The sequence below is a fragment of the Thunnus albacares genome, chromosome 7 (genome assembly GCF_914725855.1).
Source record: "Thunnus albacares chromosome 7, fThuAlb1.1, whole genome shotgun sequence".
Taxonomy (NCBI): Eukaryota; Metazoa; Chordata; class Actinopteri; order Scombriformes; family Scombridae; genus Thunnus; species Thunnus albacares.
Genome location: NC_058112.1, coordinates 14,921,645 through 14,939,152, shown reverse-complemented (window position 1 = coordinate 14,939,152; position 17,508 = coordinate 14,921,645). Strand labels below are relative to the sequence as shown.

At 39.8% G+C, this 17,508-nt stretch overlaps 3 protein-coding genes across 11 annotated transcripts in view; 2 read left to right on the top strand and 1 right to left on the bottom strand.

Moving 5' to 3' along the window:
- fbxl13 (F-box and leucine-rich repeat protein 13) overlaps positions 1–17,508 on the bottom strand; it is a 19,381-nt gene extending 1,873 nt beyond the window's left edge. Inside the window, exons 1-21 of one of the 5 annotated variants that reach the window (XM_044357404.1) lie at positions 17,233–17,508; positions 16,982–17,088; positions 15,714–15,807; positions 15,515–15,582; positions 10,228–10,382; positions 9,739–9,848; positions 9,551–9,649; positions 8,472–8,567; positions 8,235–8,370; positions 4,418–4,470; positions 4,055–4,155; positions 3,415–3,544; positions 2,816–2,914; positions 2,518–2,638; positions 2,259–2,421; positions 2,056–2,175; positions 1,805–1,928; positions 1,635–1,715; positions 1,138–1,272; positions 875–1,038; positions 621–796 (exon numbers count right to left, since the gene is read on the bottom strand). In XM_044357404.1, coding sequence (XP_044213339.1) covers positions 621–796; positions 875–1,038; positions 1,138–1,272; positions 1,635–1,715; positions 1,805–1,928; positions 2,056–2,175; positions 2,259–2,421; positions 2,518–2,638; positions 2,816–2,914; positions 3,415–3,544; positions 4,055–4,155; positions 4,418–4,470; positions 8,235–8,370; positions 8,472–8,567; positions 9,551–9,649; positions 9,739–9,848; positions 10,228–10,382; positions 15,515–15,582; positions 15,714–15,807; positions 16,982–17,088; positions 17,233–17,304 — 2,404 coding nt within the window. In that variant the 5' untranslated portion in view covers positions 17,305–17,508. Of the gene's footprint in view, positions 1–13; positions 797–874; positions 1,039–1,137; positions 1,278–1,634; positions 1,716–1,804; positions 1,929–2,055; positions 2,176–2,258; positions 2,422–2,517; positions 2,639–2,815; positions 2,915–3,414; positions 3,545–4,054; positions 4,156–4,417; positions 4,471–8,234; positions 8,371–8,471; positions 8,568–9,550; positions 9,650–9,738; positions 9,849–10,227; positions 10,383–10,657; positions 10,948–15,514; positions 15,583–15,713; positions 15,808–16,981; positions 17,089–17,232 lie in introns of those variants that run through there. The other 4 variants (XM_044357403.1, XM_044357406.1, XR_006404269.1 and 1 more) reach the window with 4 other exon arrangements.
- Positions 3,212–8,071, top strand: LOC122986243 (leucine-rich repeat-containing protein 17-like). 5 transcript variants are annotated; one of them, XM_044357414.1, is made up of 7 exons: positions 3,212–3,298; positions 4,718–4,998; positions 5,113–5,589; positions 5,849–6,063; positions 6,730–6,885; positions 7,400–7,541; positions 7,628–8,071. In XM_044357414.1, the coding sequence occupies exons 2-7, from the start codon at positions 4,874–4,876 to the stop codon at positions 7,908–7,910; spliced, it is 1,398 nt and encodes a 465-aa protein (XP_044213349.1). In that variant the 5' UTR covers positions 3,212–3,298; positions 4,718–4,873; the 3' UTR covers positions 7,911–8,071. The 5 variants fall into 5 exon arrangements, with proteins under 5 accessions (XP_044213349.1, XP_044213351.1, XP_044213347.1 ...); XM_044357416.1 differs by having other exon boundaries at positions 3,218–3,298; positions 4,836–4,998; XM_044357412.1 differs by lacking the exon at positions 3,212–3,298 and adding an exon at positions 3,351–3,474 and having other exon boundaries at positions 4,789–4,998.
- Positions 11,046–13,957, top strand: LOC122986240. The gene is made up of 3 exons (XM_044357407.1): positions 11,046–11,256; positions 11,336–11,394; positions 11,469–13,957. The coding sequence occupies exons 1-3, from the start codon at positions 11,240–11,242 to the stop codon at positions 13,796–13,798; spliced, it is 2,406 nt and encodes an 801-aa protein (XP_044213342.1). The 5' UTR covers positions 11,046–11,239; the 3' UTR covers positions 13,799–13,957.

Sequence of the window (17,508 nt, the reverse complement as noted above, 5' to 3'; positions counted from 1 at the left end):
GTACTATTTAAAAAAAAAAGTAAATAATTAAAAAAAATTGTCAAATGTACTAAATTACTTGAAACAATAGCATAACATTCATATAAACAGTAAATGACCCAAAACAGACCCCTGAGGAATGGATATTACACATTTTAACACACTTGTATCTATCAGAGAGAAAGTTCTTGAACCATGAGAAACTTGCAAAATCAAGACCAATGAATGGATAATTTATGTAAAAACAAGAATGATTTGCCGTATTAAAAGATTTTCAAAGGTCAACAAACACTGTATGATTGAAAACCAGGGAGGAGGCTGAAATAGTAAAGCCTATATACACAGAAGACAGCTGAGACTTAATTATAAACCAGTGATTTGAGATTTTAGCCTTGTCTTGTATAAGTCTTGTTGTCTTGCTTAAGTCTTGTATATTTAAACAAAGACTAAATGTGAGGATGTGATTCATTTTTGTGTGGATTATTTCAAATGTATTGTGCTAAAGATGCTTAATGATGCTCTTAATATATTATGATATAAAGTATACAATATCCCAAAAATCATTTCTGCTGTGATTGTCAAACACATTGTGTGCATTAGTTGTCCTGAGTTATGTAAATGTGTTTATGTCCTCTCTGTACTTGCTGCTCTTGTCATCATTGAGTGCTGCTCCTCCCCTCCCCAAATCTCGCCAGTCTTGACTGGTCTTGTGATTGGATGCGCTATTTGGCCTCTGTTGTATCCAAACCAGTAGGGAGGGTCATCATTGCTGTGCTCCCAGTACTGCACATGTGGCTGCAGCTTTAAAGCGGCCAACCTGAGGAGACACACACCCACTGGTCATTAAAATTTCCACTGCAAGACTCTGCAGTACTTTTCTAAGTTTGTTTCTTACTTTGAGATGCCACTGCAGCAGGCCATGGTGATGGAGCAGAGTGGAGGACAGATCCTCTCTAAGTGTCGGAGAGTGCGATCTGTTAGGAGAACACAGCCGCTCACATCAAGCTCTCGCAGGTACTGAGATCCACTTGTCAGATACTGCACTGCCATATCTGTCATCTGAGGCAAAAGAAACAGAAAATATGGCATGAGATCACAAGGACACACACAACCTACTTTAGGCAGACTTTCTGTGTGTGTGTGTGTGAGAGAGAGTACCTTTGGACAACCTGACATCCGCAGTGTGACTAGACCTCTGCAGTAAAAAGAAAGGGCTCTGATGGCCGGATCAGACAGAGCTACACAGTGAGACACATCAACATGCTCCAGATCTCTCGCATTCTTGCACAGCTTCTTCCCTCATTAAGAACAAATGAGATTGAAAGAAATTTGTAATAAACTGTGAGTTAGTACAAAAATAAATAAAGAGAAGAAAAGAGGAAGGAAACGGGGAACCATGTCTACAAGTATATAGAGATGTTTTTCCTCTTTCACAATCTTCCGGAGGGAGTAGCAGAAATAAAACAGCTGTGCAAATTATTGACCATTTTGTTGGAATTATTTTTCTGGGAAACAGTTCGGGTAACAAGTTCCTGTTAGCTGCTGATTATGGCAAACATTGGAAAAGTTAGTAAACTTCGACCCACTAAAGTTGTAATCTGTTCTATAAAAATGACAAATCTGGCCACGTTTTGAAATTCTAGCAAGATTTCTACCTCGATGCCAATATCTGTGATATAGACGCATTCGGCAAGAAATAACTTCTTCCATCGAACTCTCTCGAGGGCAGCCAATCCCTAAAAATACAAACACCAAGTTACAGGCTGTTCACAACAAAGGCCAGTAATCTTTTCTTCGATAGGAATGAGTAACATGCAAACAGTACCTGATCCTGAATGTTGCAACCACTGATGTCAAGAGAACGGACAGAGCTGCCACTCAGCCACTCCAGAGCCATGTCGGTCAATCTCTCACAGTAACTCAAGTTGAGATGGTACAACTTACACATCCTGATAAAACACACATGCCACATGCATACAACACAAAGGAGCTGCTGTGACACTGACACTGTTCAAGAGAACACAGCAAGATATGTTTGTGTGAGTGTGTGTGTGCGTGTGCAGTCGTACTGTATACCTTTTTGCAATCCTCATGACAGATGTATCGGTGATGTGATTGCAGTAACTAACATTCAGCTCTCGCAATTTGGTGAATGAGGAACCCTCGATCAGGTAATAAATCCCTCTGTCACTCACTCTGAAATACACAATACACAAAATGAAAAGGTGCAGCATCTAAGATTGATGATGTAACACTTCTGCAGTCACAAATACACACACTTGTTGCAACGTGAGATGTCCAGCTGTTGCAGGTTCCTGAGGGCAGCCACAGCCTTGAGGCTGGCATCACTTATTCTGGGGCACTCTGCAGCGTGGAGTCTGCGGAGGCTGTGCGAGCTGCTGCACAGGGCCTTCAAGCTGAGGTCTGTTATTTGGTTGTTACCTAAAGCGCACATGATGTATAGAACAGACAGAATAACTGGAAGTGTTACATCTTTTTATATGGAAATGAAGGTTGCAGGACTCAAAATGATCTTACCCTCAGTACAGAAAGTCTTAAGTTTGGCTCCTTCAGCGATGGCTTTGAAGGCGATGTCGGATAGATGAGGTGCATCAAACAGAGAAATGGCAGACAAACATCGACATCTGGCAATCAGGGCCTGTTAGATTAAAATAATACACACAGCTTTTCTCTGTTGTAGGTAAGAGCATGTAGCCAAAAATAATACATGAGTTGAAGTTTCTCTTCTAATTTATTCCTTATTTTCTTTTAGAATTCTCTGTTGAACATTTCAAATCTGTGAAACCTGAAATGTTTTAGAAATGAACAAACTTACCAAGACACAGCTATCTGAAAGTGTGGGCATGTCATTGATCACAATCTCTTTGAGTGAAGGGCATCCTGCAGAAATGTATCTGAACCCGTTTACTGTAATCTAGGAGGAGAGAGAGGAAAATATTTGTCCATGCTGGAATCTGAATCATTCCCCTGGATATAGTTTTCCTCACTCTTCACATTTTTCCCATAAAGTAAAACCATACATCTGGAATCAAACCAAGGCACATTCCCAGAAGGAGGTGCGTCTCAGGTTGCGGTGCATGTGCGTTATGTTATAGTGTGAGCACATGGTGAGCGTATGGGCCAGAGTTGATTTTATAAACCCAACCCACCACTTGGCCACAGCTGCCTTTTACTCTCCCTCTCCTTCAGATCTTTGCTCATTCGCTCTGAGCTCTGACTGAACAGAGTGCAAATAGCGTGCAGCCAGAAACAAGGGGAGACACGTGCAAACAGAGAAGAGTGGCTGGATTTACCCAAGGTGAACTGAACACTAAACTTTTGGATTTCCAGTAGGCAAAAAGCTGTGAGCTGGTCACAGATAAAGCTGAGAGGAAAGAATACAATATATATACCCAGAGGAGACTGACAACTGACCTGAGTGCAGCCGGACAGGTTGAGGTGGATGAGATTGTGGCAGCCCTTTCCTGTGTTCAGGTACAGAAAGCCTTTATCTGTGAATCTGTAGCAGTAGGCCAGACTCAGGTACTGTAGGTTGAGACAGTTTCTGTTCAAAACCAATAGTTAGATTAATTTATATAAAAAACTGAAGATTGATTGTTTGTGTTTAAAGCTTTTAAAGCTTTTGTTATCTTTAACAAAAGAAAATGGTGTGTACATAATCTGCAAGGAAAGCAATAGTGACATCACATTTGGAAGTAGATATCTTCAAATTAATGTGTGGTAAAATCAAAATCATTTTGCTTTATACTACTGCCAAGAGACAGACCTACTGACAGTTTCAACTAAAATATTTACAGTGCGCAAATCTATCAACAATGCAATCATACAGTCAAGCAGTTATCAGTGTCAAGTCTGTTCATCTAAATCATAACATTGGCACTGACCACGCTGGTTTCAGATGATATACAACCAAGCACACTAGAGAAACAGAAATGGGATAATTCTTGGAACTAAATGACAAGAGGCCAGTCATTTGGATATGCACGTTAGCTGGAACACAATTTAGAGCACAAATCTGGTGACATGGTGGGTTTTGCCACAAGTGGAGATTTACCTGGACAGTTCTCTGAGAGTTTTGTTTGTTACAAGTGTGCAAGAAAGATTCAAGTAGAGCAGACAGGGACATCCTTCAATAATCCTCTGAATCATCGTATCCTGTTAGAGCACAGATGAAAATGTTACTTCAAGTTATGTCAGCAAGACAGGGTCATATATTAAATCACAAGCTACAGCGCTTTCTTGAATTTTGACTGAACCACTGTACTGTGACTATGTGTCACCTGCTGCTAGAGCATAACAATGACACCATCACTGGTTTCCCAGACAAATATAGCATAATCTCAGATAAAAGGATAATAGATTTGGAATTTTGTTATTGTCCACACATCATCAATAGTCTTAACGATGTCTTACTTACAGTAATGTTAAAACACTCCGAAACATTGAGCTCCTGGAGATTTCTGCATTCACCTGAGATGAAATGCAGAGAAAATTAGCAAAGATGCAGAGAAATGAGTGATCAAACTCCAATGTCTATTTTTTGCTATAATTCCTCACAGGTCACCTGTGTGTATTTCTGAACATGTCTCTATATTGTCATGGTATGGTATATTGTCAAAACTGTATAAGTGTTTCCTGCTCTGTTTCAAAGCTGTATATACATTCCTGGATTGCTCCTATCTCTTACATAATCTGCTACCTCTCACTTCTTCCACAGGGCAGGCTGCAGCTGCGTTCTATCAACAATAACACTGTTGCCCTTTGACCTATTGCTTCTGTTTCTCCAAGCCTGTTTTTCTTAAGACTGTTATCCCAAACCCCTGCTTTGGCTCCAGCTCTTCTTACTGAAAAGACAATCCCTGCAGGGCTCAGGATGCGTGTAACCTCGTCTCTCCTCTTTGCCTCCCTGCTCCTCCTGCTGCTCCCATCCACCGAGATGAAAAGACCGGGCAGGGGCAGAGGCCTCAGAGGAGTAAGACACAAACTCACACGGGACAGGTACAGATTTATTCTTGGATCTAATTTGTTCAACCCATTTTTTACTGACTGTAATGTTCATGTATAGGTTTTGACAAGCCATGATTTTTTTTGTTTTGTTTTTAAATCTGTCAGGGTAAGAGGTGTTGGGCGTCACAGCAGATCGCGTCCCTCCAGACTTGTAGCACCTGACTGTTCAGAGTCAACAGAATCTGGAGAGTTCTTTGTGGACTGTCAAGACCGACGCCTCAACTCCATTCCTGCTTCACAGAACTGGTCCAAACAACCCAAACACCTCCTTTTAGCCCGAAACAGGATCAAAGTCCTCCATGATGGGGCCTTCTTTGGTTATGAGAGTTTAACCAGTCTGGACCTGCAGCAGAACAAGATCTCCTTGGTGGAGGAGGGGGCCTTCCAGGGTCTGACACATCTTACAACCCTGCTGCTACAGCACAACCACCTGGGAACACTTAGTGAGGAGGTCCTCATCCCCATGCCAAACCTACGCTATCTACGTCTCTATGATAATCCCTGGAATTGTCTCTGCCCAATGGATAGTCTCATACGCACCCTTCAGGTCCCAAGCAACCGTAACCTCGGAAAACATGCCAGGTCAGTTTTATTCGCAAAAAGACTTTGACAGTCTGTTAGGTGTACAAGTCATTAATGTGTCATCAGAATGATGAACAGACTTTAAGCTGTTTACTAGCAAAACATTAGTTGAACAAAAGGAGGAACAGGCCGCACTTTCTTTATATTAAAACTCTTGAAATCCACAAGGTTTTGCCAGTCCAGTTGCCAATAATTTAATAAAAAGTGAAGTGTAATCACATCTGATATGACATCAATGTAACTGTATTTCTTTTGCCAGGTGTGCAGAGCCCATCAAGCTAAAAGGCATGAAGCTGAAGCAGGTTAACCCGGAGTTACTCTGTAAGGAGACGGACGCAATTGGCGACCCACAGGGCGACCAAACGGTTCCCATAGACCCTGTACAGCCCGTTCCAATTCGCTCCAAACCAGATGCCACCACATCCTGCCACACCTACCTTTTCCCCCAAATACGCATGGACTGCAGTGGCCGAGGCAAGTTCACAATCATTAATCAGATTTTCATACATCAGATTGATTAATTGTGCCCTCCTATATACCTCACTATGTTTTGAGAAATTCAGCACGTCTCTTATGCAACAGAGAGGTTAGGAAAAATACCACTGCAGCACCGTGTCAGAAAACATGTATGATGATGGTTAAATATTACTGCATGACTGGATTGACTTAAGTTCCATTTCTCAAAGGATTTTCTGAGCCAGACACATCTGGTTTGGCAGATGTTTTCTATTCAATGTTATGTTGCTTGCTTCTTTACCTCTGAATCTTAATTTCACTTTAATGAATCTTAATTCTTAATCTTAATTTCAAGAATAGACCTCCTACTGGAAAAGGTCTGGATTTTAGTATCAAATTCAGGTTATCGATAGAAGCAGAGCTTAAATCTGTCTCTACGCCAATTTTTAAGCTTCTGCACTTGCAGCACTAAAAGCGGGATCTCAAGATGATTTCTTATTGTATTCACAAGAACAGTCAGTTAAACAAATGTGAATGGTATAGATGAAATAGTCATACTTTTTAGCTAATTGAAAAAGTAAATACTGAACATATGAGTGAAGCAAAGATATCAATTTTGGCAAAGGTAAAATAATCAAATGTGATTGAATAAGCCCCTAATGGCCCCCTTCTCTCTATCTTTAGGTCTGACCGAGGTGCCTACAGGCATTCCAGAGGATGTTGTTCACATAGATCTGTCCCATAATTCAATCAGTCACCTCAGAGCCAGAGACTTCCACGGAGCGAGGAGCCTGAGAACGCTTAATCTCAGTAATAACAATATGGAGCACGTTGAGACAGGTATAACCTATAATGTATGATATTATAACTGCTTACCTATTAATCATAATCGGTGAACAGGAGTTATTAGTATGTGCTTTATATTTCCAGTAATATCCAGGATGACAGACTACGCAAAGTTATGTTTTTCTTTAGATGATAGATAACATATGGAGCCAAGAGGTTGAGAGCACGTTATACAGCTGCTGCTAACGTGTGTTTCACATTTCTCCTTTTTAGAGACAGTGGGCATTCTGCCATCGTTGTGTATACAGTATTAGCTCTATTTATACACAGGAAAGCTGAGAGGGCCACAGACATAAAGTGATCAGTGTGCTCAAGTGATGCAGACACCAGCTGCACAACCTCAGCCTGCACATTCCACTCTCAGTTTGATTGGACCATTGGCTTTTATTTTTCTTTGTTAATAATAAACAGCAACAGGTCTGTGTAAATATAACTATACTCAGAGAAGAAAGAAACTAATGGATAAATATATACTGTGCACCATGTATCACTGTCTCTCTCTTTCCAGCTTCCCTATCTGGGCTCCTGCACCTCCATGAGCTGGATCTGTCTGACAACGGCCTGCATTTTGTTCAGTACGGGGTTCTCGAAGACCTTTACTTCCTGTCGCAGCTGAAGCTGGGAGGAAACCCCTGGGTGTGTGACTACAGGTGGGTTCTTCTGCTCATGAGTGCGCAATCAAATATAGTTTGAGACAAATTCAAGAATCATATTTAAAATTAATTGCACTTTTCAGCATCCACTACATGGTGTACTGGCTGCGCCTGCACCCCAGAGTGAGGCACTCCGGCCTGCTGTGTCACTCCCCTCCTGAACATAATGGTGAGAGAGTGCAGGAGTATGTGGATTCCTACAACAGAGAGTGTCCTAAGGACAGACAGCACAGCAGAACAGATCAAGATGAAACAGACCCTGAGCTTTGGAACACCCCTCTGGAAGTGCAGGGAGAGCTGGAGGAGGAGCTGGAGCCGAGCCACTTGAGAGGGCCACAGAAATACCAGATCATCAGACTGTCCTGACTCAAGTGAAAACATGACCTAAAATCTAATTTCTTTCAATTCCCTTCTTTCATTTCCTTTCAGTATTGTAAAACAGTCTGTATCAGATGGTGAAAATACCTTTGTCAGTGTTGCTTTTATGTTTTGTCAGTTTTGTTTAATAAAAAGACAGGAATGATCAACTTTTTGACTGTTTTGACCAATTATTAGGGTTAAAGAACATGATCTGTATGGGTCGCTGCACACTTAAGTGAAAACTAGATGTTACACATAAAACATTCACTACAGAAACAAAGTGTAGTAACAGTAGGAATCACATCTGGCACCAGAATCTGGAATACTCACTGATGCATTTCAAGCTGGACCATTTTAGTGACGTGCAGCCACGCAGGTTGAGATGGATCACAAATGGGCGGTAGTTCTGAAGAATCTGCTTCATTGTGATGTCTGTTATCCAGTCTTTTTCCACAGAGAAGTTGATCTAACAAGGTCAAAACATCAGGAAACATTTAAACCCCTGTTTCCAGTACAACCATTTACCAATAATATGAATTAAATTAAAAAAGCAATCTTGTAACAGACCTGACTCCACAGTGTGCCTGACTGGATGATGGCTTTCCATGTGCAACACACCTCTGCGCAGTTTAGCCAGTCTCGTAATTCTAGATACTGAAAAATCTGAGGACAAAACAAAACATCTAAATTTCCTTTTATGTAGGGTAGTTCAAGGTATTATTTTTTTCCACAACTTAACTTAACTTCTATGTTATTCTATTATGTTATTGCCATTAGGTATAAATATGCTCTAAGTAAGGTTTGTAGATTTTCTTAACCACCAATGAAGTGTATGTAAAATCTGAGAAAAATGATCGATTGATATTTAGGTCTTTAGGTTAATTTTACATATTTAGCTGTTTCTTTAGAAATGTTTGGCCAATGTCAAGGGGACAGTTAGGCACCCGTATCAGAACAGGAAGAGTGCTTTGCCCCATCTGCCGCTGCTCAAGGCAGGGTGATGTAAGTGTACAAGTGGCCCCTCTCTTTTTCCAAACATAGTCATGCTAAAGTGCTATTTATCGGGAGAGGTGTTGGACAGAAACACCAGAGCAAACAAAGCCAAAAAGACCCTCAGTTTGCCAGCAATTGTGAAGCCAAAACAAACATGGCCTAACAACTGGTTAGTTTGAGCAGAGTGAATAAGATAACATGTTCAGTGGGGGTTCAACATATTTATAAAATATAGAGCCAATGGTATGAAAGTACTTCAACAATTATACAACAACTACAAAAATATCATGATTTATATGCACAAAACCCAAACACAGCGATAGATGTTGTGAGAGAGCTCTCCCACAAACACAATCCTCACTGTGGTGATGGGAAGCTAATAGGTGTACTTGACCATAATGAGCCACAACTGACTTTAATCAACTGGCTTCAAAGAGACTGGGAGTATGTTTATAGTGAAGTCCACTTAAAGTACAACAGATATAATCTCATCACTATCTGTTTAGAGAACAGAGAAGTGAAGCTGCTGCAGCTTTAAATCTGGGGCCATCATCTCACTATGTGTGAACTAACCAGGCTCAAGAACTGCAAGGTAAAACATGGAAAAACTGGCGGAGTACCACCTAAATGTTGTTTGCTGTGAAAGGAAGTACCTTCAGTGAGAGGCTGCTAGGAAGCACTGAGAGTCCATCACATCCTTCCCCAATCTGGTGTTCTTTGCTATCCATTTCAATGAAACCCATCTCCAACCTCTGCAGCACACACACACAAGCGTACAAATTAATATAGAAACTTGCAAAAGCTGATTACAGTTTTCACCAAAATCCAAAAAAATCTATACCTTGAAGTACTCTTTTGTCCTCTTTGAGTCCAGTGCAACATTTTGCCATGCAGCTACGATGCGCTTAAGGCGAGCAGCGTTAACAAGTCTCTCAAGTTTCTTGATGGCAGCTAGGTTGAAAAGAAATTTAAAACTCATTAAAGTAAACACTTTTGAGGAAAAAAACAAGTGTGCCTTTCTGCATCTCTTTCAGCAGAGGAAAATGTGTGGTTTAAATTATGGCAACAATACTGTAATCCTAAATAAAGTCATTTCTCAAGAGAAACTTGTTAGAGTCAAGTCTCGGTGAAACATGAAGGGGACAAAATGAGTCACAGGAGTGGGTGTATTAAGTGGGGAAGAAATGATTGTCAGGAAAAATTTTTTAGTTTGGACACATTTGTTAACCACAGTATATGTTTTCTCTGGCTATATACTTGAGTCACAGCTTTCAAAAACAAAAAAAATAACATCAGTTAAGCAAATACTTATGATCACTTTTTCACCTACCAGTCTGTGCCTTCTTGTGCAGTTTTACCCAATTCAACCATTTGGTGAGTGCAGCCTGCTGGCATTTTCTCTCAAAATGCTTCTTTGTCATGTCCATCTTCAGCGCCAGCTCTTTGGTGTCCCTCTTGCTCTGTGCGGCGAACCTCTTCCACCTCCTGCAGCAAACACAGCTCATCATTAATTCAGTACACAGGTAGGCTGTCAGGAAGCAGCATTAACTCAGCAGAGACAGGAGGCAGCAATGTTGAAATAATATTCACAGATGATTTATTAAAATTATCTCAAATTAGTTTACGGTATTCTTAATGATTATCTCAACTGAAGCAGGTTTGGATGTTCAGATAGAGTGACTGACAGAACAAAAAGCCAATGCTGCATTAGTCTGCACTGGTAACAGACAGGTGAAAGGGAATCTGTGAAATAGAATAACCTCATGCATTCGCCAGCTTGTTGACAATGATGTAGAGAAAACATTCAGGACTTTCTTTAACATGGGTCAAATTTCTGCTCTGCTGAGTCTGTTTCTCTTGGTATCATCATGAATACTTTATAAATGTTTATTCATCAACTCCACAAGGTTAAGTCTCATTCTAAGTGTGAGAGGTTAGTTGAAAGTACTTAACATGTCATATTTATTAAACTCTACACAATAACTAAACAACAAGAAAGCAACAGATATTTTAAAGCTATCACATTCTAGATGGACTTCTGGATTGGTTTTATAGATAAACCGTCACCATGCAGCTCTGTGAGAAAAATGCTCCACCTGTGCTTGTCTAATTAGGTTGATGTCCACACAGCACCAGCTGGCTGCAATTGCAATCAGTGTGAGCAGAATCAGAAAGGTTTTCGTATCATTCCTTGCTCTTCTCCTATTATTCCTTGCTCACTTTTCTTTTTAGAGAAACAAAGGAAAGAGCATGAGTGATAAATATCTCGGCTGCTACTTTTAATCAACAGTCTGCTGCTGTTGCTATTGTTGCAGGTGGATGCTGTGGTTGAACTCGCTACCATGGCTCTTCCTTTTGGGTAAATAAAATGCAAGTGTATTTTTTTGGCTAAATTTGACATATGTTACTTTTTCCTTTCTAACTTTATTGTTTTTCAGGGTTTCTTGGCTTTGCACTCTGTTGTTATGGGGCTGCCTTTGTTTTCCTCCTCAAAAAGGTAAGAATGTCGTCTTATTCACTCCCATGTTCAACTATATGAATTGAATGTAATGTCTGTTTATTCCACACCAGGTTACAACTTTGCACATGGCTACTCACTCAATGATGATGAATTCAGTAGCTATGCAGGTGCATTTGGTCCACAAACCTCAACCCAGCTTAATTCTGGAGCAAATCATGATTCTGTTACTCCAAGAGATGAGTCACAAGATATGTGGCACCAGAGCTTTGTCTCCCTTCAGAGAGAACCAGCCCACCATAAATACAATAAAGATGTTATCTCTGTTAACCCCGGTGAAGACAAGCTGGTGCAAAGCGAATCTGACTCAGAACAGCCAGGGGCCGTCCCCACTCCCTTTGTGCAGAAACATGAGCAAGTAACTTCTGGTTATCAACATCCCTTTGGCCTTTTAGTGAAGGAGCATACACAAAAGAAAGCAGCGAAGGGCATCAGTTTCCCATCAATCAAAGACTTCAAAAAATTTATAGAATCTATGAAGAGCTCCTTCTTAACGCCAGGAAGTGACTTGAGTAGACATTTTCATACCGCACGGCAAACTATGAAAAATGAGATGGCTTCTGGTGCACAGAATATTAAAGGAGAGTCTTCTAATTCTGCAGAAGAAGGATCTGCCCATGATGATGGCAGTGAAAATGAAGTCTGGAGTGAACCTATGAATTCAGTCTTTGAACAAAGCGAACAGGGTGCCAACTATGAAACACCAAGTGAAAGCCTCTCTGTGCCTGACCCTGTCATCCCCACTGCAGGTCTCATTTCTCCCAGTGTTTATGAGAGCCAAGACTCTGGACTGGGCTCGGCTTTCTACCCCAGCCCTCAGCTAGCAGCCACAGAACATGTGTCAAGTCATTATGGACATTTTTCCAATGCTGGTTTTTCTAGGGAAACCCCTGAATTTTTGACACATCCTCCTCATGTGCATGAATATGTTCAGTCAACAAGTTACAACAGGTTCCCTGAACAAATTCCATTTTCTTCCAACTCATATGGTGAGTATTTTTCTTCCAGTTCCCATATGACTGCATCTCCACTTGAACATCCAATCAGTTCAGCTCAAGATCTCAGCTACTATCCAAGTAAGACATCCAGTATAACTCCTCTAACCTCTGAGCAGAAAATCCAGCAGCCCACATATACATCTCACAGTAAAGACTCTCCAACAGGGTATCAAAAACCATCTGATGGCTTTGAACTCAGTGGATATTTGCAAAGTGAGAGTCTGGGTGAAGTGATCCCACAAAATCCCCCATCTTCTTATGGCAAAAGCCTCTACGTTCGTGCTCCAAGAGTTCAACACCCATTATCAAACAATATCCCAGATCAGCAGCCCACCCATGGGGAAAGACCAGCCCCATCAGTTCAGAGATATCAACCCACAGTTGGCAAGGAATCTAAGGATATAAACTTCTCTCCCTCTGTCCATCTCCCTAGTGGCTCTGTTTCCTCAAGTTCTGATATCCTCTCACCACCGAGTATTAGCGGTCATGTGGGTGTCCAAGCAAGCAGCCCGCATGACCTTCTGAATCGAGTGTTTGGCAGAAAGCAGCCAGTCAAATCTCATCTCATGTTTACTGTGAAACCTTCAAGCTCTCCTCATGGCTCAAGCAGACATAATGACTATCTTGGAGACCAGAGTGTCGGTGGTCCTCATCCCTCCATTATTTCTACCCGAGCAAAAGATGAGGAGAAATCAGACCTTTCTGAGCAGGCTCTAGTCTCTGCCATTCAGGAACCAAAACATATGACTGAAAATACCCCAATTCCTGTTTCTAGTGGCTTAGATGTGAGTTTCAACTCCCCAACTAACTTGGCTCCAGCCTCATTAGTTGGTGACAAAGTCATGTCCAGGAACTTTGAAACCCAGAACATGATCTCTTATATGTTTCCATCTGGTATATATGGCACCAGAAAGCCCTCTGATTTATTTTCTACACCTTTAAGGCAAGGCATTTCTCTAAATGAAGGCTACGTGAGTGCAACCAGAGCTGACCTTCTACAGAACTTCATACAACCTACCAAAGAACAGAAGCGTCCAGCCAATGTGAATAAAAAGCTCGGCAACATCGCCAACAGACCTCTTAAACCGCTGTCTACATCCAAAGTTTTTGGTTCTACTTTAAGCAACATCCTATGGAGAAATGATGGCTACAGAAAAAGGCCTCCCCTTCCCATCAACACTGACTTGTCACCGCCATCTGTAAATGCTTACATTGTGAAATCCAGAAACCGTTATGTAAGGGGTAAAGTATCTCTATCAGAGACCCGTTACACACCACATCTGCTGAATGAAGGCGAGGCTAGTAAGGACCAATGGAAACCTGCCCGAAGACAACGTAAATACAACATTACATCCCATAATGTAAAAGAACTGGAAGAAAAGTAAAGGAGCGTCAACTTTTTCAAGTGAGACGTTAAATGTTATGGAAAAACTTTCAAATGTTTTGCTTGTGAACATAACTGGTGTGTTATAGATGGAACTTCAGTCTATTAAATTCTGTTAAATACTAAACTAAAATTTATTAAACTAAAATTATTTCTCACATCTCACTGTCATTGTCACTGAATAACAAGATTCAAAGACGAAAGTGGCTCTAAGTTTCAGAGAGAAACTTTATAAAGTCATTGAACTTTAAGTAAATAAGGATTTAAGATGCAGAATGATGTTAAATCCAAATATACAAATATAGTTGGAGCCTGCTGAGACAAACAGCTGCGAAATGTATCTAGAGTGTGAAAATTGTAGCTATCAATTCTCCAATTATTATTTTTTAATTATTGTAATTGTAGGTCAAAATGCTGACTGACAGCAAGTCCTTTTTGTATACATGAAAGTATTCTTGATACGAATATGTAATGCTCAAACAACTGAAAACTGGAGATGGAAAATTTAGGGGCAGCACAAAATTCTTCAAGGGGTTTTGCTCGCTGTAATCATTCCTCCTGTTCATACTGACCATTAGAAGACCACCTCCTCCCCGAAATACACTTTAAATGTAAGTGATGGGAGAAGAAATCCACAGTCCTCATTTTGAGGAAAAAATTTATTTAAAAGTTTATCTGAAGATAATATGAGGCTTCAGCTGTCCAAGTTAGTTAAATAAACTCTATAATATCTTCCACAGTTCATCTTATTAAAAAAATCCTCTTTGTGTCTCAATGGAGTGTTTTCATGTTCAGCTGCAGTGGAAGGATCATAACAAAAAGGGAACTTGGCACTAAAAAGACTGACATTGAAAGATATTGACTTGATTTGACTCATTTGGACGGCTGAAGTTTCATATTGGCTTCAGATAAACTTTTAAATACATTTCTGCACAGGAGGAAGCTTGTGGATTTTGGCCCCCATCACTTACATTGTGAGAGCATTATGAAGGAATCTTCTAATGGGTCAGTATCAACAGGAGGAATGATTACAACAAAAAAAACAAACATGGTCATTTGGGCACAAGACTGTTGTTTTAGGACAGACAAATTGTGAACCTTTCCATCTAAATATTTTAGACAGTTGGGTTTTTTTTGTGTCAGATGGGAAAACCTCATCCACAATCTGTGTTTTTAGGTTGATAATGTTTATTTTCAGTCACAAAACAAAGCATAAACTCTATCATCTGAGCAGCAAAAAGTGGTTGTGACTCATCTGTTGTGATTTATTACTTTTCTCTTACAAAGGGTGACAATTTATAAAAATGATCTTCAGTCTTGTTTAGCTAACACTTTGCTTTAATTCTTTTAGTAAAACAAACCAAGAAAAACAATAACTGCCAGAATGCTAATGTAGCTCACATCTCATGACCCATTCTTCCTTTTCCCCTCAAGAAACAAGCCTTTTTGAACAAAAGAGATTCTGATGTGTCACAGCAGGAAAAGCGCAGTATAAAAAGTAAAATTAATAATGGCTGGATTCCATTTAGTTGCTTTAGTTTCAGGTCCTGGTATTGTGCATGATGCTTCACTGTCATGTCAATGCCATTGTTAATGTTATTAACACCCGTGTTTTTCCTACAATGACACGTTAAAATATCTGCTGTAAAAAAGGCCCATCATTCATTAAACTATCTTTACTCTTGTGTTGGTCTTCACTGTAATACTGTGGGCCTACCTGAAGCAAGAGCTTGTTAAAGTTGTCCTGTAACACGAATAGGCCTTCTCGAACAGACCAAAGGACAACTAGGAATGTAGAAAAGAAATATTTGTAAAAAGCAATAAAACTATTTTATTTTTGGTTTGAATAATTTGTCTGTAAAATATAGCATTCAACTGAACTTTTATGACATGAACAAGTCTAAACTATACTGTACCATAGTATCATCTGGGTCCATGTGGGCAGTGTCCACAGTTGTTGTCAGAGAGGTTGTTGCTGTGTGCTGTTCTGCATCATCAACAAACTTGTGCCTCAAAAAAGAATAAGATTGACATCAATAACAGATCATGCTAACTACAGCTGCAACAATTAGTCAATTGATTCATTGATTTTTTTTTTAACTATTAAATTAATTGCCAACTATTTTGATGATCAATTAATTGTTTGGAGTCACTTTTTAAGAGAAAAACGACAGAATTCTCTGATTCCTCTCAAATGTAAATATTTCTGGGTTTTTTTAGTCTTCTATGACAGTAAACTGAACATCTTTAGATTGTGGACTGTTAGTCGGGACAAAAAAAAGACATTTAAGGATGCCATCTTGGGCTGTTTCTCCATTTTCTGACATTTTATAGACCAAACAACTAATCAATCAATTGGGAAAATAATCCACACATTTATCAATAATGAAAATAATCGTTAGTTGCAGCCCTAATGCTAACGCCATACATGTATCACTGACTAGGTTTGTAAACTGGTGATTTACACATTATACTTCACAAGCAGAAGTAGATGTAATTGATTCATTATAGCCTACTAAACTATTTAAGATAGTAATGGAGTATTAGTTATTAGCAATAGTGGAAGAAGCAATACATGGTTTAGCTGTTTGGTGATTTCAGAAAGTTATAATTGTTTTAAAAGCACATGTTCAGGAATGACCACTAAAAATTTCAAACAAAGTTTCAAACAAAAATCTAGATTGACAAAGAACATTGTTATTCTCCACCAAAAATGAGGTCTTAAATGAGCAATGCCTGTAATTGTAAGAGGTGTTGGGGACCCTGGTGCTAATTAGGACCCCCAGAAGTGTTGTGTTTGAGAGTCACCTAAAGTTGAAGTATATCCATGTACATCCACATTAAGTAGCCTATTTGATTTATTCCTGTATTCCTAACACTCCATGTACTTAAAGGGGCCTTGATGTGAGCAAATAAAGAGAACATATTGCAAATGAAAACACAATGTGATACAAATACTATTTACAAAAACATGTCAGTTTAATTTGTTTTGTAAAAGTTTTTCCTCTCTTTTTTGTGAAAAGCAGTTTAGGGGAAATTTATTTTGGACTTTTAATCTTCACTCCTCCACATTTGATAGCCATACCATAGTTAATACTCTCAGGAGTAATAAAAGAAAACTTGAGAAAGTGAGCCACCAAGTGTTCGCCTCAAGCAATATCTCTGAGGAAAGAGGTCCACCTACCAGTCAACATCCTGTAGATTATCATGTCCCTGCAGTGTCATAAGAGTGTTTTTCAGAAACTGTATCGGATCGTTGGGACATGACAGGCATGAAGCTGTCAATAAAGCCTGTTGTCAGAGACAATTAAACATGGTCAAATAAATAAAGTGAATTGAACGTGTGTAGCAACTACTGAAGGTATGACTAAACTCGGGTTGTCTGTAACGTTAGCGTTACACGTAACTAAAACATTTCCACACAAAATAACCTACCTTATATAGTTGTGGCAGTTCATAATCTTTCAGAGCAGGCTCTGAAAAAGCCATCATGTGTCTCGGATACATTTGCAATGTTGAACGGTTATCTAGCTAGCGTTAGCTCAAATTAAATGAGCGTTTGACAGATTTAACTCTGTATTCTCCATCTCTATTTGGTAATTCAGCGTTGCTAGGTAACGAGGCGTAAAAACTTCAGCAAACTGACATTTTAATGTTGGACAACTAAAGCGCCTTCTCTCGTTTGTTAATCGCACATGACTTCCAAACTAA